This window comes from Falco punctatus (genome assembly GCF_963210335.1).
Source record: "Falco punctatus genome assembly, chromosome: 9".
NCBI lineage: Eukaryota > Metazoa > Chordata > Aves > Falconiformes > Falconidae > Falco > Falco punctatus.
Window position 1 is genome coordinate 53,030,522 of NC_137589.1, and position 22,364 is coordinate 53,052,885.

General features: G+C 49.9%; 1 protein-coding gene across 4 annotated transcripts in view; it reads left to right on the top strand.

The window, feature by feature from the left end:
• Positions 1 to 22,364, top strand: part of COL27A1 (collagen type XXVII alpha 1 chain) — a 189,185-nt gene that overhangs the window by 118,469 nt on the left and 48,352 nt on the right. For 3 of the 4 annotated variants that reach the window (XM_080401112.1, XM_080401113.1, XM_080401111.1), the window contains 5 exons: positions 942 to 986; positions 8,044 to 8,097; positions 10,839 to 10,892; positions 11,720 to 11,773; positions 14,992 to 15,045. In XM_080401112.1, the coding sequence (XP_080257238.1) occupies positions 942 to 986; positions 8,044 to 8,097; positions 10,839 to 10,892; positions 11,720 to 11,773; positions 14,992 to 15,045 (261 nt within the window). The remainder of the gene's footprint in view (positions 1 to 941; positions 987 to 8,043; positions 8,098 to 10,838; positions 10,893 to 11,719; positions 11,774 to 14,991; positions 15,046 to 22,364) is intronic. The other variant, XM_080401114.1, reaches the window with a different exon arrangement.

The following is a 22,364-nucleotide window of genomic DNA, read 5'->3' on the forward strand; positions in this document are numbered from 1 at the left end:
CAAAAATGTGGCCTGGCAGCACATCTGGAGTATCTGCCTACTGAGAAAATACAGCTGCCATCACCCGCAGACAATACTGGTTAGCGGGGAGCAGCCGCTGGATGGCCCATCCAGGGGTGCTCCACTGGCCTCCGAGCGCTGCCGCGGCTGCCCTCATCCCTGGTGGGTCTGAAATTCTCCTCTTCACCCCTCATGTTTCTTACTCTCTGAACTTCTCTCATCCTGCACTGTGATTTATCTTACGTAGGGTTTTTTTCTGTGTTTTTCATCCGGATGCTCCACGTGATAGTAACATGATTTTGTTTGATATTTTGCAAGAGCAGAACCAGGATGCAGCATTGCCTGGGAATATTTGGGTTGTCTTTTCCATTAGCAGGTGAATTTTCTTGGATCCTTTCTCCTCTGTCATTCAGGAACTACACCTCCCCATGGTGTCTGCACTCTTGCTTTCCTCAAATCCTTTGGTTGATCAGGGTCCTTCCCTACTCTTCCCTGCTGCTGCTGTGTTTTTGTTGTCATCTATTTTACATAGTCTTTCAGGTTGAAGTGTTATGGGTCAGAAACACCCTGCTTCAGGAACATCCCTCTTGAGTGCTCGTGCCTTTTCAAACATGGGGATAAAGCAACCGGGACTGGGCTATGCCACAGGGAAGCAGACGGCTTAGATTTCAGTATCTGAGTTTGGTTTTGTGGGGGTTATTTTACCACAGCAGGACCAGCTGCTTTTGGGGCATTTCAATCCAGAGCAGCAAGGTTTTGCTCCGTCTTTATCAGCCGTGTTTCTTGCCTTGGGTTATCGTTCGAGTCACAGCTGGTTTTGTCCGGTGGTGTTTCTTGCAGATTTTCCACACTCACGGCAGCAGCCCAGAGCACGGGCTGCCGGGAGGGTCTGGCTGCCAGCCCCAGGTAACCCGTGTGCCTTGTCTCTCCTTGTCCTGCAGGGTGAGCCGGGAAACCGTGGCCGACCAGGGAAAGTTGGTGAGCAGGTAAACTTCCTTTTCCTTCCCTGTTTGACAATCTCCGACGTACGGTGTCTCCTAGCTGACCAGAGTGCAGGCAGAGGACAGGGGCCAGGGGCTTTTTGCCACCCCAAACCTGTCCATAGCCCTGGTGCTACAGCTGGGGTGCTCCTAGTCTGGCTGAAGCTCTCTGTGAACACACGGGCTGTGACCATGGTGTCTGATTTAACCTGGAGGTGTTTCCATAGGCAGAGTGCTCTGTTACAGCCACAGTTCAAGCAGATGTGCTGTCAGGGACAGCAGCAGTGTGGCACGTGCGGCCAGCTGTGCTCCTCAAGGAGGCACAGCCATCGTCAGGAAAAAGATTGTGGATTTCTGTATACTCCTCTTACCCCTAAAAGGGCAATTTCCAGACTTTGCCTAGGTGTGTTTTAAGGGTAGATTCCTCTGCTTTGGGTGCTGTGCTGCTTTGACTCCCACTGGGTTTTTTGGGAGCAGAGGAGATAGCCGCTGAAGAAACCAGACCCTGGGGAAGAGAGGCACTGAGCTGCATTTTGTTGTACCGCAAGAGAACATTCTGCTGGGCTAGCAGGGGACATGTATCATTCCTGTAGGCTTCAGGGGAACCACAGGCATCAAGGAAAAAGAAACAATTGTTCCCATGTCTCTGTGATCGAAACCAACCTACTTGTCCACCACCAACCCTGAAATTGCAGCCACGGAGCCTCCAACATGTTCCATGTATTGCTCCATGACCACACCAAGCTGGCTGCAGCAGCGGACCCTGGCAAAAAGGGTGTTGCTTCTCAGCACAGCTGCCCTTACCAACACCTTCCCTGCCGGATCGTTAACGAGTTTGGTTTGGTTTGGTTTGGTTTAGCTCATCAGCCTCTTGGGCTCTTCTTTTGCCATATGCAGCGATTGAAGGCCACTGCTCCCATGGGTTTCTGACCAAACAAGACCAAAAAAACAAGGTGGATCCCCTTCAGTACCAGCACTCTGATGAGCCTTGGTATATAACAAGGGTAGTTATTTCTATTTGGAAATTAGTCATTTCTATATTACGGTTAATAATTTACTCCATGAAGAGCAACAACTGAATAAGCAAAGTTGTTCCACACATCTGAGTTCTAGTTGCAGCTTTATCAAATTCTGCACAATGTCAGGCAACATCTTCCAGTGCTCTGTGCCTCAGTTTCCCCTTCTGTGGAAGGCGTGAGGCAGCTCTGAACAGTGCTTAGTACAATGTCTCCTATTCTCAGGTGGCACCTATGGGCGCTGTTGTATATACAGTTGAAAATGGATGTTTGGAGAGCTTTGAGATCCTTAACACGATTTATCCTTGAAGGACAAAACATCATTAGGATTATTATTCTTTAACATCCCTCAGGACTAACCTTGGATGAAAACTGTAGGCACTGTTCACCAAAAAGAAAACACAGCTGGCCTCCGCTGACACTGAAACCAGCCCAGCGGTATGAAAGCTGCCTGTATTAGTCAATTAGTCTCTGTCTAGAAATATCACCCAGAAAGAATTTCCGTTTCCATACCAGTCAAGTCATTAGAACAAAAATGTTGCACCAGATTAGTGAGAAATCACCTCCTTTCCCATCACACCTTTGCTGAATGATGCTGGACTGTTGGGGTTTCATCCCTCCCTCCACCTAAGCCTCGGCGTGGGATTTTGGGGCTGGGCTGTTTTTTTGCAGAGCTCTGAGAGGTTGCGCTCCCCAGGTCGCTTGGCACTAGGAGACCCCCTCGCCTCACCACTGGTTTTTCTTGTGGAGGCCTTGATGTTCTCTGTTCCCTGCTCATGTAGGAGTGGTCAGACCTTTCAGACTCGCTGCTCTGCCCTCCATATGGGCTCCCTCTGGGCAGAAACCCTCAGCATAGCAGCATGAGGAAAGATCAGCCGTCCACATCCATCTCATTGGATCTCCCTTCCCTTTCTCTGGGACAGCTCATTAGGCAAATGTGGGAGTTTCTGTGAGGTTTCCAGTGACACTTGAGCTCTCATTGGAAAAGCCACAAATTTAAGCCACGGGGTAGTCCCTGGTGTGTTGGTTTTTATGTTCCAAGGACACTGACTCAGGAAGTTCATTCATAAGGTGCTTGTTGTCTTCACATGCTGGAAGGATTTCAGCTGCTGGGCTCCCCCGTACCCTGGAAATGTGTGATTTAACCCTTCCTTGCCAGTAGATGGAGGCAGAAGAGTATGAAGAAGAATACGGGACCTCTGCCCCAGGCCACCAGCCTTCCTGTTCCAGAGCTGGGAATGCAGAGCAGAGGATTGACTGAAATGTCCACGCTGGAGGTCAGACAGCCCTGCGGGAGAAGCAACACCCTGCAGCAAATGGGACAGCAAACTGAGGAAGGGTGACACAAGCCCAGAGACACCCCCCCTGCACTAGAGACTGAAACTATCAATGGAGTGTTCCAGCTGAAAGAGGCCATGGTTGACCTACATCCTTAACGGGAACGAGGAGGTCCTGTCATAGCAGGAGCAGCCTTTTGAATCCCTCCTCCCGTACAAGAAGTGACAGCCCTACTCACTCACGTGGCCATGCCAGGGTCACCATGCACCCATCGCACCGTGCTGGGCAGGCAGGCACTCCACGGACCCCTGGGGGTGTCTCTCCCCGCGAGGGAGAAGCATATTGTCCCAATAGCAGGTTTTATTCTAAAATAATTTGGCAAAGGAAACCAGCGGCATCAGTTGTCACCTTAATGTGTTTTCCTTGCAGTGCTTTTACAAAGGAGGGCTGGGCTGTAGCGGCATTTTGCCGGTGGGGTCTGACCTGCAGAGATACGGATTGACTTGACCAAGGTCAGACGGGTCACCGAGACCCAAGCGGGGAATTGCACCGGCGTTCCCCACGTCTTAGAGCAGTGCCTTTCCCAATGCACTTGCCTTCCCCTCCGGAGCGTCTTTCTGAGCTGCAGCCCCCTCGTTCAGGGATTTACGGGCACTGTAGTGCGTGCAGCCTCTTTGATCGGACCCGGTGTTTCTCCCCTCGCCCCCCAACGCACGGTGGGACCCCCACGCGGCTGCAGGGTACGGCTGAGCCCGGTGCACAGGGGGTTAAACCGCGTGGCTTTTCTTTGCGGGTCAGAGCGTCCTCCCTTAAACTGTGATATTTACTGTTTTACTTTCCCTTTCTTTCATCTGAATGGGAGAATTGTACATTTACTCCCTCCCGTCCTTTGTCCCTGGTTTGTTTTGTTTTGAGTTCTAGCGAACCAGTAAAACAGAAAGGCCATGATCGGTTCCTGCTGGGAGCAACTGGCGGTCCCGTCCCTGGGAGACCCTGCTCACGCTGGGCTCGCCTTTCGGTTGTTTCTCTCAAATGGGCTATGATTTATGCAAGGCTTCATTGCTGACTTGCTCTCTGTTGATGCAGCCAAGAGGGGGGGCTTAATTATGACAGGGCTGGACAATAAATGGGGAAAGCCAGACAGGAGTTAGGAATTACAACCCGCCAGTCCCCCCCCTTTCCTTCCCCCCAAGCCCCCAGCAACTTTTTAACAATCTCCATCCCTTTTCCACCATGCCCTTGGCTGGGGAATACAGCAGACTGAATCATGAGCGACATGCTGAACTCCCCATCTAATATAAATGTTTTACATTCTTTCCTGTATACTGTGGGCCTTTATCCGGGCAGCCACCACTGCTGGGACTTCACGTGCATCATTACACACATTGCCTGGAGTCGCGTTTGATGCAGGGCTTCTTTTCAGCCCTGGGAACCTGGGAAAAATATGTTACGCCGCAGCCATTTTAGCGTAATGGCCACGATTCAGGTCTGCTTTGATTTAATGTTTGCCACTGGTGGCTTTTCTGTTTCTTAAAACCTAAATCTTTTGCTGCTTGTGTTCCCTTTAGTGTTGATCCCATTTTGGTCGGTGAAGAATATCGTTACCCAATCTCCCTCAGTTGTTTCATATACTCCCAATAATTTATCAAGATTTATTTTGCCTAGACATATCTCTCTCGATTTGTGTCTGCTTGCAGACACAGCAGCGTTCGTTAATGTAGCCCAGAGCAGGCAGTATTGGCTGCAAGCACTACAGAGCTACTGTGCTGGAAGCCTGGCCACGTCACAGGGTCCCTGCTGTGCTGCCTCGCTTCGGTCCGTACCCAGCCACGGACGCTCCCCTCGCCGGGTACGCGGGTACTGCCACCCCTCTGCCAGGCACCCCCGGGCTGGCGGGGCAGCACAACCAACGTGCCTCACTTGGTGACCCAGATTCCTTAGGGAGCTTTTAGGGTGGTAGCTGCTGTGGTGCTGCTGTGGGCGGCGGGAAGGTTGGCCATCAAGCCTGAGTCTGGATATGTGATGTCCCTCAGAGATGTTTTTGAAACAGTCTTGTTCTGCACTGTAACATTTGCTTGCAAGAGCAGGGATCTCTCTTCTGCAGGGACTGACCTAAGTAACCCAGAAATATCTTAAAGAGAGCATCTTCCCTGGGGGGGAGAGAGTTTAGCAGCTTTTCTGAGAAATTTTAAATTAAGGAACATATTTATTTTTTCTTGCTTTATTATCTTATTTTTGCCTAGCAGTGTGTTTTCCTGTTTCATCTCATTGCTTTGCCATTTTCTCTCTGCCTTAACATTTGCTTTCTTCATGGCCTTGGGCTACTGGAAAACTTCAGTAACCGGATACAGTTATCAGCTATGCTTCTGCACTTGTGTCTAATTGAAAAGATAATTGATTCAGCAGCCTTCAGCAATGCCACCCAGTGGCAACCTTGCGCGTGCAGATATTGCAAATTTGCCTGCTCTCCCTTTGGCTCCTGCAGGGCAACCTGCTCCGAGTCCAGCACCGCTTTGCCCCCACGTGCGTGCGCTGTGTCCGTGCTGCCTGGCCACAGCGGCATGCTTGTGCACTGGGACTGCTTCAGCTGCAGAAAAGCCCATTTCAGCGCCGGTATCAGAAGGGATGGTGACATCAAGTCCCAGGTGGGGTGGTAGAGATTTCCTGGTGGTCACTGTCTTCCTGTGGTTGATCGGTATTCCCATCACGGCGCAGTGGTGTGCCGGTTTCCTGGGACATCATCTCTGGATGAATTTCTAACGCAAGCATTTCACTCTGTGCTCTGACATACCCACTGAGCTCTTTGCCTTCTTCTCTCATGAGTTTTTTCCAAACACTTTTCACCTGGGTGTTGCTCCCATACCAGAGTGTGACACGGGCTGCTCTGAGCAGAGAGTGTGTGGCTGCTCCCTGCAAGAGGTGAAGCCAGCTGAGCGTCCAAGTGAGAGATGCTTTTGTGGAACCCATCAGCATGCCTCATTGAGGAGCCTCTGTCTCCAGTGATGCTCAAAGGATGGCATTTAATTGCACCATGTGAGGAATGTTAATGCATGAAGTCTCTCAGTGTTTGGAGTCATCGTCAGAAGCTGTTCCCTCCGACGACTTTTAGAGAGGGGATCACATTGTGTTTTATGTCTCTGAATGGGTCTGCTGAGCCTCACGCGTATGGGAAGAGCAATGAGGCTGGTCATTTTATGCTACAGCTTTACATTGTGAGTGTAACTTCATGGAGAGAGGCTTTTGGTGGCAGGAGGAGCTGCACAGCCTGCAAGGAGGCGGCTCTCTGATGCTGGATGCTCCTCTGTAGCTGGGTGGTACATGGTACATATAGGTATATGTAGCTGCGAACAGACCCACAGCGATGCAGAGTGCAGAGAGCTCCCCTACAAACTGCACGCATTAGGCCAGCTGGGAACAGAAAAAGCAATGAAGCAGGAGTACAGAGGAAACTTTTGCTTTTTTTCTTGCTGTTCCACCAGAAAGGAGATAGCAGGGTGAAAAGCTCTCCTTTTTTTTCTGAGACCACTCTCCAGAAGCTGCCTTGATAACGTCACTTTTTCCCCGTTATGTTTGTTCATGCTGAATGCTTTCTTGAGCGTGTCATTTGAAAACTTCCTTGATGTTGAAGTGAAAAGTCAGATGTATTTGCATCGAGGAACTTTTACAATTTATTATGAAGGTTTCAAATTATTCTAAAAAAGAGGAAAAGTAGGATGATACCACTGGAGAATCCATCTCCTGTCTCTTGACTTGCTCAGCAACCACCTCCCAGTACCCAAATGAATCTGTTGCCTCAAATCGAACAAGCTGGGGTATGGCTTCAATTCACACCACCCATGCAAACTGTGGGCAGGTTATGAAGTGTTTCAACCAACAGGAGATCAATCCCTTTAGCTACAGACTCATTGGAAGAACTAAATATACGTATCTATCTCTGAACGACCCTTGCTGGGTCTAGGGATGAGGCTAAGAGAGTCACACAGTGGGAGAGTGCTTACAGTGGCAGAGAGGACAGTCCCTTGCACGTCTAGAGCCAGAAACCCACTGAAGCTGGTAGGGAAGCTGCTGCATTTCAATTCTCAGGAATCTTCGCTTGAGATTCCATCTATTTCCATCTTCCTAATTAAAAGCAGTTCTGTTTGTTTCTTAGTTATCCCAAACGTTGTTAAATGCTGACAAATCCTGAGCTTTTTTTTCCAGGATAGTTTCTGAGTAGTGTGACAGATCTGCTGCCCTGCTGGCCCCTCTGGCTCTGTCCTCAGACCTTTATTTTCTGCTGACATCGCAACAGCATGACACTGTCCAGGGCAAAATTAGTTTGCACAAGGGTCTGAGGCAGCTCAGATTAACCCAGAGGAAGCGTACCCAGTACAGCAGCTAAAATGATGGCAACTCTCGGAGCCTGTGCAACCCAGGAGCTCCCGCTATCGATAGTCTTGGGGAAGCTGCACCGATGTTTTGGGAAAACAAAGCCATGCTATAGACTCAGCCTTTCTACGAAACGTGCTTAACTCATCCCCTATACTGTGTGTTGTGGCTCTTGCAGATCCTAGTGCTGCTGTTCCAGCTGGCGCCTAAAGCAGAACCAGCTGTGGAGTTAGACGTTCCCATGGCCGGGAGCAACTCTGTCCGCTCTGGTAGCCAGTAGGAATTACTGAGCGGTGTACAAGGGATGCGGTGCTATTTCAACCAGCAAGGTGGACCAAAGAAATCATTTACTTTCTCAGCAAATAAAACTGAAAATTAATTGTGCTTTTCTCTTTCCTCAGGGTCTAATGGGTTTCATTGGTCCCGTAGGGGAGCCTGGAATAGTGGGAGAAAAGGTAAGATTGCTTGCAATGAATCGGTTGTTAAAACTTTTGCAGGATGAGGGAGACTGGGATGGGAGGAATATTGCGGATTAAGTTCTCGTGTCAGTGCAACACCCAGTGGGAATGCAGCGCATCCAGGGTCATCCACTTTGCATTTAGGAATTAACGTGCGTTCGCTCTCCAAGGAGATGCTGTCAAATATCCTTTAAAAATCTATGCTTTATTCATTCAAAATCTGCCAGAAAGCTTGTATCTGACAGTCAATTCTGTTTATTCTGGGAATGGGGGACCCGTCGGCCCTGCGTTCCTGGTCAAGGGAGGAGCCCAAGGAGCTTAGCCTACAGGCGGGTTTGTGCAGAGATGTGCTCACAAGCCCAGGCTGAGTTGCTGGTGGGGTCGCACAGGACCAGGGCTAAGCCTGTGTTCAACAGGAGCTTTCAGCAATTTCTCAGGTGCAGAGAAGGCGCAGGAGTGCAGCCACCCATTTGAGCGAAGGCTGGTTCAGATATTTCCCTTTTTGTTTGGTGAGGACCATCCTGTCCGGCTGCCCCGGTGGTTGCATTGGGCACGCTACTAAGGCCTGGTGCCCTCTTGTGTGCAGTACAGATACATGCTTCTTTTGGGAAGAAAAATGGTTTTATTTTCCATAAAAATGTAAATGGACATTAATTTGTTTTCTATTAGCGTAAAATTTTATTCAGGAGTAGCTTCCAAAGACAAATCATCTATGTCATTCACTATATCTCAGTTGCAGACTGCTGGTTTTCATTGGGGGTTTAATTATTCACAGTCCGGCTATAAAGATAGTAAAGAGCACAAAAATGATGCATTCCACACATCGGTTCTCTCGCTCGCTTTTATTACTTCAAGCCCTGTCCTCTGGGTAATGATGTCAGGACTCTGTGACAGTCATACTGTGTTCGCTGCAGATGCGTTTTATTGCCTGTCTGCAGCAGGCTTTGGGCAGCCCCGTACGCTGGATGTGCTCTGGTGGGGCAGTAGCAGAAGCAGGCTCAGTCCAAACTGTCAAGGCACACAAGAACTGCAAGGAATGACACGATGTGGGCTGTGATTTACAGAAGGAAAACGGAGGAATAAAGAGTCTGTGATGTGTCCAAGGTGGTTACACAGAAAGCTGGTGCCTGAGTGAGCTGTCTCAGTGGCAAGTGCAGCCCTGAATCCCATGAGGAGTGGAAGGGTTTGCCATGCAAGAGGCATGGGGAGATCTTTTCCCCTACTCCAGTAAATTCACACCTGGCCCCATGTTTTCCATGCCAGTGCCTTGACCGCATGAGCTATCCTCATCTCGCAGATCGACTCTGTAACATGATAATGTGATAATGTTACATTGGTGTCAAGGCAAACCCGGGCTGTCCTTTGAAAATCTCCCCTAGGAGATCCTCGGCACAGCTGCGATTTCTATCAGACTTCTTCTCTACCAGGAGAAACTTGCAGATGACAGAAATAACTATCATCAAATCAAAACCTCAACCAGGCCTCCAGTTGGCATAGCATCCTGCAGCTTACTATGCTGTTGTGAGCTAAATGAAGTGGGAAATATGCTTTCATTAGACATAGCTGAGTCAGCAGTCTTCGTCCTGAGAGCTGCAAAACTTAAGACTGAAGCCAGTAGAGTCCAAAGATTATCAAAGAGAACAATACAGTTAATACATACTTAATAAAATCCATGCATTCAGGGAGAAAAAAATCCTTATGCTGGTTTACGAGGGCCAACTGGTGACAACACAGACTCTGGGATTTGTTTTTAATAAGATGCTTAGAGCCCGAGAAGTATTTCCCTTTACACTTTAGCTCTTGGAAGGTAGGTCAGATTTTGGGTGTAAACTACTTGGCAGCATTTGCTAACTCCTCCTTCCTCATCCCCCCAAGCGCACAAGTGTAACACACCTAATTCCCGGGGCATTACCAAGGTTGCGAGGGAGGGTACAGGCAGCCGTGGTGGGAGCTGCCACCACCTCCGAAAGGAGCAGCTGATGCCCTGCCACTGAGTCTCCAGCTCGCCCCGGTGGCAGCGGGTCCCGGTGGTGCTCACGGACATCTCCCGTTCTTGGCTGAGCTGTAGAGCCAAGGATGCGCTTGGGAAGTGAGATGTTCTGCAAGTGGGGATAAGTAAGACTTTTGGAATTTGTAAGTGATTTTTTTAGTATGTCGTTTTTTAATGCCAAATGGTGGCTTGTGTTAGAAGGGGCAGTATCTTTAGGGTGGGCCATGGAGGAACCCCTCATGAACACAGGGTCATTGCAGATCGTTGTTGTTTGCACTGTGGTCTCAGTATGAGCCACAGGATAGAAAGTCCCCCAGAACACCTACAGTCTCCTTCTGAAAGCACCAGCCGCCTGTTCCGGGCAGCAGCGTCCGGTGCCTTGGGTGGGAAGGGCTGGAGATCCCCCGGGATCCAGTCCTAGCAATGTCTGGGGTTGGGGGTGGTCTCAGGTACATTGCTTGTTTCTTGTTCTTTGGTGGTTTGATGGCAATAGTAAAGTCCTCTCTCTTGGATATAGAGGATTAGCTAATTCTCGCTGTAGCCCTTTAACTACTCTGATGAGATGGATACTTGAAAGAGGATGAGGATTATTCTATACTGGGAGCTGTTCTGGTAGAAATCTGGTGGCACAGGCTGCGATTTACGGCTATTTTAGTTGTTTCCTGGCTCTAGATCCCTGTCGCTGCCAGCTCAGAGTGCTTGTTAGCAAAAGTCCTTACTCTTCCCCATGTGCCTGTGTCTCTCCTAGGGTGACCGTGGCTCAGTGGGACCCCCAGGGCCTCCAGGAGTCAAGGGGTCGATGGTAAGGAGTAAGTCTGCATTCTCTCGCTCTTGCTGCTGCCTCTTTCTCTCTGTCCTAGTGAAGGGTGCAGCTTCTCCCGGCATTTAGTTAGGTGACAACAGCTGAAAATTCTTCCCATCTCTGTGGGGATGGGAATGGCCATTTGACTGACTGGATATTGAGGTGTAACCTCTCCCCAGCAGCCATCTTCAGCAATTCCCACCCCCAGCGCCATGCTGGGGTTCAGTGTCCTGCACCTCGGCCAGCTGAGGACCTGTTGTGTCCAGTTAGAGATAACCAGGCACGGCAAGCTGCGGCTCCTGAAGGGTTGCCTGTTTCCGAGCATCCTGGCTGATGAACAGGCGGGGCCGGGCAACAGGAGTCTGTTGTTCCCATCTCAGCAAGTTGCAGAGGGAGCTGGAGACGCGTGGCCGCTGGGCAGCACAGCACGCTCGTGGTGGTTTGCTGTGCTGTGTGCACGGCCGTGTGGGGATCAATCCTCATTTAGGAGTTTACAGGGGGGACCTCAGCAAGGTCTTGTCTTGCTCTGACACCTCCTGTCTACCCTAGCACAAGAGCCAAAGACAGATTTTCATATTAATTCAGCCCATTCTCTTCCGGGCTGTTGGGAGCATCTCGCTGCTTATATGGCTGGCAAGGTTGGAGCTGGGCTTCTGGAAGTTTGGCCTTCTCCATCTGCCCCTGCACGATTTTACCCTGACAGATAACAGACCTGCCTGACCTTGCCAGCAACCCACAATGGCTTTTTTCCTCTCTTCCCACTTAGAGGAAGAAGGGCTGAGCAGATCCTGGGAAATCACACCAGGCATGTTCTTCTTCCCTTTCAGGGGCACCCCGGGACACCAGGAGGAGCGGGTTTTCCTGGGATCCCTGGACCAACAGTAAGTAAAGGCTACCGTCACTTCGTAATACCACAGACCAAAAATCAGCATCCCCTATCCCGGGCATTTATGGGCTGAGTCAGGCAACCGTGTCCCAGTTGATGTGAGTTTGATGTGAACAAGAGATATGGGGGAAGAGATGGGGCATGGGTGGAGCAACACGGAAAGAGATGCTAAAATCAGAAGTGGTGCTTAATTCAGACTTCTGTAGCCCATCTCCCTAATGGGGGATCCAAAACTCACGATCCAGACTCAGTCTTTTAGCAGGACACAAGCAAGGACACCCTAGCTCAAGGTGTTATTGCAGGGCCCTCTGTTTCCTCTGGGAGCTGTTGGCAGCGTGGTGGTCACGTCACGCGCTGCAGCGGCTCTATCATGCGGTGACTGCATGGTGCATTTTCAGGGATGCTCGCTGGAGCGAGAGGAGCAGCAGAGCAGCTGCCCCCAGGTGCACCCTCCCTCTGGATGGGCTCATCTGGTGCACGTGCAGCTGTGGCTGGAGCCTGCAGTTGGTGTGGAGGTAGAATTCAGTGTGGCTCCAGTTTCCCACAGCGCTTGCTCGGATGCAGCCCTGGCTCTCCTGGCAGCACAAATGCCGCTGTGTGTCGTTTGCTGGAACCAAGAGAAAGGCAGCTCTAGGCGGGTACGGGGAATGGATTTTGCTCAGCGTGTGAATTCCCACAGTGTTGTTAATTGGGAGGGAGATCACAGCAGCGAAATGCCCAGGCAGTGCCAAAGGTCTGGCCGGCAGCTCTGCCCACAGTGGGGAGCTCGGCGATGCGCTGGGCCCACCGGCTGCAGCCAGCTGCTGCCTGGGGAGGGACTGCACAGCTGCAAGGAGCAGCTCCAGGCAATGGACGTGAGGGAAAGAAAATGTCTGAGGTCAAGCAGCACCTCGGGTGACCCGTCCATACTGGCAGAGCAGCAGCGCGGCACTGGCCAGGAGCAGATGCTGAGGCAGCCCCAGCAGGGAGCTGCTCTGTGGCCCCTCATGGCAGCGCCTGCTGCTGACAGAAGTCCAGGAGGCAGCAGATACCTCTAGATGTCCCTTTTTTAGCAGCTTTCTCAGCATGTTGGCTGCTGCAAGACTTAGGGATAGCTGGAGCATAGGCAGGCCCCCTGCTTGCTGCACGCCCGTGAGCTGGGGAGGGGACCGGGGGGTTCTCTGCGCCAGCCCTGGGCAGAGAGCTCCTGGGGGTCCTGCAGCACTGCCTAGTGCACTGCTATCTAGTACCGTGAGTTGGGGCCGAGTTTTGTCTTCCTTCACTGGCGCATGATGACGGCAGTATGAGTTGAGGCGTCAGCTCCGACTGGAGATGCCAAAAGCTCTCTGAAGAGCTCTGGGAGCCGAGACCGTCCCCAGGTCCTTCTGCTTCCTTCGGTCCCCTGTTCTCCTGCAGGCAAATAACAAGATCATCCAAGCAAAATATTTCCTCCAAGACTGCATTTTAAAAAGTCATAATTCAATAAGTCAAACTTCCACACAAAGCCAGTAAATCAAATAATCCCCTAATATCAAATCCCCACTCATTAACTCCAGCTGTTTCTGCCTGTTTCTCCACCAAAAAGTCGTTATTTGCTTTTCAAGCCAGACCTGAGGCACGCTGCTGTTGTTTGTCCTAAACTGTTAAAATCTTTGAGATTAAGTTATCCAGTGAGCCTTAGCAGCTCTGATGGCTAGTTCAGCAGAGGGTGACTGGGAATGGGACGCAAAGGTATGGTCAATGGGAGGAAACTTTGCCCTTAATTTCAGCTCGCTGACACTTGAGAATTCCTTTTCCCCTCTTCTTGCTCACCATCACGGTACATCTTTTGTCTTAATACACAGTTTCGAAAATAACGCATATGTATAGGTATATTAAAGGTCACTCATCTTCTCCTAAACAGTTCCTTGAAATTCCCAGCATGGTATGTAGTTATTCCCTCAGCATTTTGCCATCACAACGAATGTTTCTGTGCTCGTTATTTCCATAAGCTATTTGGGATAGGCTGAGGCTTCCAGGAGGATATTCCAAATACCAACAAAGAATTTCATTTCAGTATGTGTTTATCATAAAAAATCTCTATAAAACAGGCATCTGACACATCTACTGCTTGTCCGTGCCAGTTGCTACTGACCTCACTAAGCAAAACCAAGATTTACTGTGATGACAAATATAGTTACAGTCAAGTAACTTTTCCATCTTGAGTGAGAACAGCTAAGCATTTGTATTCTGAACTTACATGCCATGCAGCAAGATGCCTCCATTCCAAAAGCAAAAGCTTTATTAGTGGCAGTGGTACAAGCAGTAGGAAGATCACAGTCCAGTTTTGTTCTGATCCTTGGTGAAGCTTGCAGGGTTGACAGTTGGTAAAAGCTATTAATATATAAATAGCAAAACTTGATGTGGAATGTTTGAGAGAATAAGAATGGAATGTGTCATTTTGAGGTTTTCTGACAGCAGAAAGGCACTAACTTTAAATGTGGGTTTTGAAAGTTATAACACAGAAATAATTCCTGTTAATTGAACATATCCTTCAATATTTGAAACATAAATATTCTAACAGACAAAAAAGCTGTTTAATTTTCTTCTGCATTTTCTGCATGCACATTAATGAATCAAGTGTGTACAAATCCTAGTTAAAACCTGAAACTTTCTGTAAGCGTAAGAAGAACAGGCTCATCCACAACACCAACAGTCCAAATGAAATTAGCATCTATCTGCCAGTATGAATATTTATGCAGCACTAACAGGGCAACAGATACTTGAAGATAAAATCATCACTTGGCTAAAAAGGTCAAACTTGGATACCTAAAATGAGGTGTCTGATTTTGTATTTGGACAACTGAAAAACAGATCCTGGTTGTTATTATTTTTGTACAGATACTGAGCAACAGCTGTTTTTAATAGCTTTGGAGGGAATTCTGGATGTTCGACTTCTCTTCAGATCACACCACTTGTACAGACAACAGGCTGCAGATAAGTTAAGCATACAAAACTCAGCCAGGATCCTTGGCATAAATGTTCATAACCCAAAGACAATCAGTGCATTTAAAAAGATACCATTTATAGAGAAGTAAATATGGTAATGTCTTTGGCAGGAGCTTAATGAACCAACCTGCTGGTCAAGTGTCTGCGCCTGAGGCCCCTGCAGACCACGTAGGGATGTGGGGTCTTACCAACAGCTGCTGCCTTCCTCTTCCTCCATCTTCATTTTGTTTCCCTTTTCCCTTCCAGGGTCCGGCAGGAGTCCGTGGTGCACCAGGGATAAGAGGGGCGAAAGGCCGCAGGGTAAGCGCTTTTCAAAAGTTTTTATCTCTCTCCTGTTTCAGCCACTGGAAAAGTAATCTGGTGGATTCTTTTGGGGGTGTGAAGATGAGGAGCAGTGGGGGCAGAACCCCACAGCTGTGTTTCTGCTGCGTGCAGAGGCTGCAGTCGTTGAAGCAAGTCAGAGCAGGGTTGCAAATGCAAGTGATGTGTATGGGCAGAGGGGTGTCCTGGTGTAGAGTTTGTCATGGAAGTGGTCCAGATTGTCTTTTCCAGCCACCTGCAATGCCAAGGCAGGACTTAAGGACACTTCTGGCGAGGATGGTGAGGATTTAGCCATCTGAAGATGTATCTGGGCAGGGTGAAAGGATGCGGGTAGAAGACCAGAAAAGATGTCTCTGCTGCCAAGGGAGAGAGAACAGCTGAGACGTGAAGTGTTGCAATTTAACTGGAGGCAGATAAAGGAGGAAATGTTCCTCCATGTCACAGAATTAAGAGACAAGGCAGGCAGAAACAGAGCTGACACGGAGCTGACCAGCCTACTCTTCCTGTGTCTCCCCTTTCAGTCTCACAGGGTCAGTGTCTTCCGGCAGCGTTCCGCCGGGTTTTGAGAAAGGTGTGCTCCACGCTGTCAGCAGATCAAATTGTAAGAATGTCCTGTGTCTTTTTAGGGTTTTTTCCAGCCCATAACACAAGGGCCTGATTTTACCTGTACATATCTAAACAGTACCACACCATAAGCGTGTGTGAATCCTTGCTGTGCCTGGAAAGGGCAGCCCCCCAGCCTAGCGCTGGGTAACGGTACTAAATAGCATCACTGACAGTGCTACAAGTACACATTACACTGGATAAATGTTTCGTAAGCACTCTGTATCAGTTCATGGCGTGGTTCTTCCTGCTCTGTTTGGGTGACAGCCGACGGCAGAATGACCTCTAGACCTGCCAAAGCTGCTTGTTTTCCTGCCTATGACATCCAACCCATGTCCCGCTGAGCTCTTCAATCTTTCTTCTTCTTCAGCGGGACATTTATTGCAGGAGCATCCTTGCTTTGGGTTGTTTTTCCTTGTCCAGCTGCTTTGCAAAGTATTAATAGCGAGCACGCATGGGTTCTACTGAAGGCCCCAACAACAACATATTTTGCATTTCTCCCTCCAAGGATCTTATACCTGCTTTCATGTTTCTTTTTCAAAGATGTAGTTTGAAGTGAATTATACATTTTACCCACCCCCAGTCTCTGCTTCTACTGTAACTCCTGCTTGGGGAACTAGGAACAGCTAAAGATTGCCTGTTTCCCTCTGCCAGAGATAATACTGTCCTCAGATAGCTGGGACTGGCAAAAGGAAATGGAATAACCGACTAGGAAGCTCTATAACCACAGAGTTATGTACCCTGGAACCGCTTTAAGCTTTAAAAGCACAGCTAGGACACCAGTAACGTCCATGCCTGGCAGATGTATATTAGCGTTCAACTTCTAACTTGTGGCTGGGAAAAACATCTTCCCTACCTCTGTCCTCCTTGGTGGGAAGAGCCATGGATCTCATTCCCCAGTTCCGCTCTCAGAGGGTCCCCTGGGGAGCAAGGTTTCTCTGTGCTCCATAGCACAATTGACTGAGCTGTCCAGGACATCCATGACCCTGATGGATGAGAAACTGGAGGCGTTCTTTCACGGGAGGCTTTGAATGGATGGCGGAAAATATCTGAAGGTAAATCTACAGCGCAGAGCCAAACGGGAAACGCCTTCTGAACAATCCCAGGCTGCCGACCCGGCGGGGTCCTGGAGAGGCGAGTCCTCTATGGGGATCGGACATTTCTGCCTGTGCCTTTAATGTATGCAGTGGCAGAGGAGGAGTCCCAGCCCTGCCTTCTCCAGCTGCCAGCCAAGGATGCAGCCGCATCCCCTGGCATGGAGCCTCTCCTACGGCAGGCAGCCGCGTGCAGATTGTGGCGTTTGGCTCTTGGGCTGGGTGAGATTCACTCGTATAAATCTTCTTCGGCTTCTTACATCTGCGTTAGCCTAAAGTCCTCACCCCACAAGGAGAGCACAGCTGACCAGGCTGTTTTCAGCTCCACTTGTACTGCCAGGAATGACAAAGGTGATATTTGTTATCACACAAGGTAAAATCAAGAGCAAAGCTGGATTCAGCTTCTAAGAAAGGAGGTTGGCTGGAACAGCAGGGACCTGCCTTGGGTGTAGCTAGACCCAGAGAAAGGGTGCCAAACCCTCAGGAGAAATCCTGCAGGACGCCAGCTGCCACCAGCACTTTCTATCCTCAAAAGGACACGGTGCACGGTAGAGATGTTCAGCTTCATGGCCTTGGACTGTGTTTCCTCCCCAGATGTGGAGTCCAGCAAACCCTGTGCCAGTCGCTCCCCCTGGACATTCCTCCACTGAGGAAGCCCAGACTTCAAAGTGCATCCCAGCCCTGGAAACCAGAAATGCAGCAGTGGCTGTGCCCCAGCTGGCCCCAGAGCCCTGCAGAAAGTCGCCCCAGGAAGCGCAGCACGTGGAGGTAGAACAGGAGGTGATGCCCGGGGAAGAGGGTCCCTTACAGTCTTGGTCTTGCCCTGAGGACGCTGGCACCGGAGAGGGGTGAGCCTCTGCCAGCGGGCACTGGGCATCTGGATCTGCTGCTGGTGCCCTGCACTGGTCCTGTCCTCAACACCCGCTGCTGGGCTGTGGCAGCATGGAGGTTCGGTGCGTTTGAGCACCACAGTGATATAATTCATACAGAATTTGCGAGACAGACAGGCGTCCTTTCTCAGGTCCCCAGCAGAGAGGAGGGACTTGGGCTTTGCTCTGCAGTCCTACAGATTTCAGTGAATATGATGTGGGAAAGTCGGTATTGCAGGGACCAGCAGATCTCCTGCCTGGTGGATTTCTGGTTTGTATGTATCTCTCTTGCGCTTTCCTTCTCTTCATACTCTCAGAAGATATTCCAGACACATAGTATTCTTTGTTTGCTTAGTTTGTCCTGCTATGCCGGCTCTTGGTTTTCTCAGGATGGGGAAATGATCCCCCAATTGTAATTTCAGACATTACCCTCTGTCTATCCTAGCTTACAAAAGGGACGTAATTCAATTCAGAGTGGAAACATGAATGCAGCCTCTGCCAGATGTTTGTGGATTCCATGAGCTCTGTTTGTGGATACTTCATTAATGTTGCTTTTGAAGGAAACGTAAATAGCAAATATGGTTTTGATTGTAAAGAACAATGGAGACTTTTTGGGGTCTGCATTTATGTTGTGATAGCTTTTGTATTGTCAAGATATAAGTACAAATTCTAAAAAGAAAATTCTTTTAAAATTGTAACCTTCTTTTTAGTCATAACAGGGCTATGGTTCCTTCCCAAGCCTTTGTCTAGCCCATCAGACTGATACTGAACAATCTTCCACAAACACAGTTTCCCCTCTCCTCTTCCTTAAGGACAAGAAACTTGGCCACGTGAGCCCAGGCTTATCTCCTTTCATCTGTACTCAGTGTAGCACTTGGACATGTGCTTAACATTCAGCTAGTGACAACAATGCACAGGTTTAAACCTAATTATTTAACCAAATCAAGGTTTAAGTTTGGAGGCAGCTGATTCAGCAAGTCCCCTCACCCTATCTCACTTAAATGCAAAAGTACATTTCTGTTCGTCAGCTCCTCGCAGCAGGACAGCATATGGTCTCCAGCACACTCCACTGAGGATAGCGATACCAAAAATGCTGAGAATCTCTGCAAAGGGTTAAATATCAACTGGAGCCATGGCTTTGCAACTCAGATCCTAAAGCTGGACCCCAAATCCTGCTCTGAAGTGACGTACCTTGCCCCATGCTTCTGGCCAAGGAGTCTGTCAGTATTTCTGGAATGTTGTTCTCCCACCGGAGGGGATGCTGAGTACTGACTCAGGCGACGGAGAAGCTTTTCAAATCCCAAAGCATATTTCTCTCTTGCACTGTACCATTCGTTCGCCCAGCTCCTGCGTTAGCTGCTGCCCAGGTGCAGCCTGCAGAGGCAAGATAAGGCGAGGACACCTGCCCTCCCAGCGCCCTGCGGGCGAGGGGACCGCTATCTCTCCGCCACACGGACCCAATGCTTCCCAGCAGCACCGACTGCAGGAATTTGTAAAAGCTAGGGATTTGTAAAGTGGTGTTATCTAAGCAAACCTGAAAAGACTTGCTTTTTCCCCAAACTAGCTGAGAAGTTGTTCGTGGAGGAAAAGCAGAGGAATATTGTTTTGCTCCCAGCGATCATCTTTCTAGTTGGCTGAAAAAGCACTAGAAGTGTTTGAAGGAAAGTTAGCTACAGATCTATGGCCAGCGATGTCTCCCTTCAGCTCCAGTCAAGGCATCTGCTTGCTTTTCATTTGGCCAGATGGTGATAGTGAAATATCAATATTTGGATAAAGGGGTAAGGAAGAGGCTTTGGATTTCTGGAAGGGAGCTACTGACTGCTTGTTCGTGCTCCTGCTTCTGCAGTCCAGAGGCTGGTTACTGTCTCTGAGCTCTGAGTATCTGTTTGAACAGGGCAAAATGCAGCACTGCTTTGCGGAAACACCTTACTGAGCATTTAGCTGTGTCCTCGGGAGCGTTGTCAGCGCGAGCAGCAGGTGTATCTCTGCTCCCTCACAGGGACTGGCAATAGACCTGACTGGCGGAGCCTGGAGCTGAATTCCCCTGCGACTGTGAGCTGACAGTGTTCATATCTAGCCGACATCGTAACAGTTTATTTAGTCTGGAGTTGCTGATAGTGCTGCACTCTCGGAGAGAAACACTGTCTCGGCCTGTGTGCCCACTGTCTGTGTGGCACTATCACCAGCTTTGCTGCCGCTGCTGGAGCCTACGTTAAAAATAACTCATGGTTATAGGGGGCAGAATGTGACTGCAGGTGAGGCTTGCAAGGAATTAATGCTAGCTTCCACCTACGTAGCTCCCTACGCAGGGATTACAGCACAAAATGTACCCACATAAGACACTGAAACTAGAATTTAACAAATGCCGGGCTCTGCCCAGCCCTGAATGTCTCGCTGCCTGCTGAGACCCAGCACCTCTCAGCACAGCGATGCTGGAGCATCGGCGTTCGGCCACAGGGCCCCAGAGCTGCCATTTCCTGCACTGTTCCCGTTTGGCAGCTCTTGCCTGACAACACAACCAAAAGGGAAAACTCATCTGTTTAGGTAGGAGTGAGTGATGGCACTTGGTCTGGCAGCTCATGTGCTGCAGTGGGACTGCGCAGGCGCATCCCTGTGCTATAACGCTCTGCACAACCTCGGGTGAGCTGCTTTGAGATGGGCATGGCAATGCCTTTGAGCTGCACATTCATGTCCAGCTGGCTTTGGTGAAACAGTTGAGCAGGTTCTGAAATGCTCCATCAGCCATGAACCTGTATCTCTCTGTGCCTTGGCTGCCCACATGCAAAGGAGCGGGCAGATCTCGATTATTAAATCCTTTTTTCCTGTTTACATTTTAAAGCTACTTGGAGCTTGCACTGTTTGTACAGTCCTGGCCCAGTGGGACCTCTCCTGAGCTGTGTACTGTCATATAAATACTAACACAGGCGGAAGAAAAGCTTCTTTCTCTTTTTCATGGGCTCCGAGAGATGCTGACACCAGTGATAAAGCCATGCCATTCTGAGGATGGGTCCCTGCTGCATGTGCCCTTAGGATGATGTTCCCCAAGACCCTCTGTACACGCTCACCCTGGTCCCTCTGCCCTGCCGTGCTCAGGGTGGGCACGTCTGGCTGTTCAGTTAATTTTGAAACACTGAGAGCCCAAGGGGAGCCCTGGGAGCTCTGCTCAGCCCTGCGGGCAAGGCAGAGCCGCCAGGTCTGCAGGGGGAAGGTCCCACGCTGTGCCTTGCAGCATTTGGCACGGGATGCTCCCTGGAGAGCTGCCAGGACCTCACTCGCTCATCTCTAACCAGCGTTGTCAGTAAAAGAGAGTTTTAAAGATTTAACTAATTGACTAAATGTAGCCTTGCCTGTCAGGGTGAATTAGGGGAAGCCTTTATCCTGGGTTTCGGCCCAGGAGGCTGGAGAAGATGAAGCTTGCTGCATGCATTTGCGAATACAGGGTCACTTTCTCCTCCTTTAGGTCAGATGCCGATGAGATGTGTTGTGATGGGATTAGGCAGGTGACTGCTGTGAAGTGAGATTGCCCTGGCAGATCCTGCAATGCTGGTGACAGGGCTCTGCTGGAAGAAACGAGGATACCATAAACACTTCCCCAGCCAGCCAGCCCGGCTGGGTGGGACTGCTGAGAGCCACGGCCATCACTGCCCTTGCTGCAGCGCTGCGTGAGGGCTCAGGGCACCCAGCAGCCTACACCCAGCTCAGAGCAGCCCGGCACTGGCAAAGGGGCTGGGCAGGGCAGGGCAGGCTACAGAAGATGGGTCTGGAGGGGCCAGGTGCATCCCACTTTCCTTCCCTGGCAGCAGCTGTCCAGGAATGGAAGGAAAACCTCTAACCTGAGTCATCACTGTCGCTTCCATGTCCCACTTGCCTCTGATCCCTGCTCCCTCCTACCAGTGCTGAGCTATCGCATCCTCCCTCTCTGCACCGCCTTCCCCTTCTTCACAAGCAGGTCACTCCATCGTCTTGGCTAGTAAAGAGGTAATTGCACAAAATACCTGAATGGCTGCTCAAAGAGGGGAACAGTTTGTTTTCCAGGGAGGATGAGTTGGCTGGCAGGGTGCTTTCCCAGGGTGCCAGTGCCATACACTCGCTGACGCCTCCCTTCTCTTTGGGCAGCCCAGGCCCCAGCCCCGGGCAGGTCTGGGTTTTTTGCTGGGTGTCGCGGTCACCCCAGTCGGCTCCCCAGACGCCCCCAAGCCCTGCTGTCCCCCTGCTCCAGCTTACAGCCCTGTCTGACTTGAGCTGTCCGTAGCTCTGCTTTTAAATGACCTTCTGGTTTATGTCATTGTGCTTTGAGGTTTATAGGGACATGGATTAATACAACTTTTGGTCTTCACTGCTCTCTGATGTAGTGGCCAGCATGAGCCAGGGGACTTGGGGTCGAGGGCTGGTGAGAGCTGCTGCTGCTCTAGTGTAGCCAGCGCCAACCTGTGAAGCGCCCCGTTGGGCTGTGGTGTTCCCATCTGGTGCACAGTCCTCCGCTGTCCATCTGTCCTGGAGACCAGGCTGAGCATTCTTTAGAGCTGTGTCTTGCTGGCATGCAATGCAGGCTGTTGGTTACTTAATCTCTGGTACGCTCAGCGGCACAGGGTTTTGCCAAGCACAGTAGAAGGTTTTGCATAATTTTATATTGACAGTGTTTGTCTGGTGTAATAATTTGGCTAAGTTTCCTATACATCTTCTGCTGTTACACTGCCTTCCTTTGTGAGTCTCTCTCTCTTCGCCTGTCATA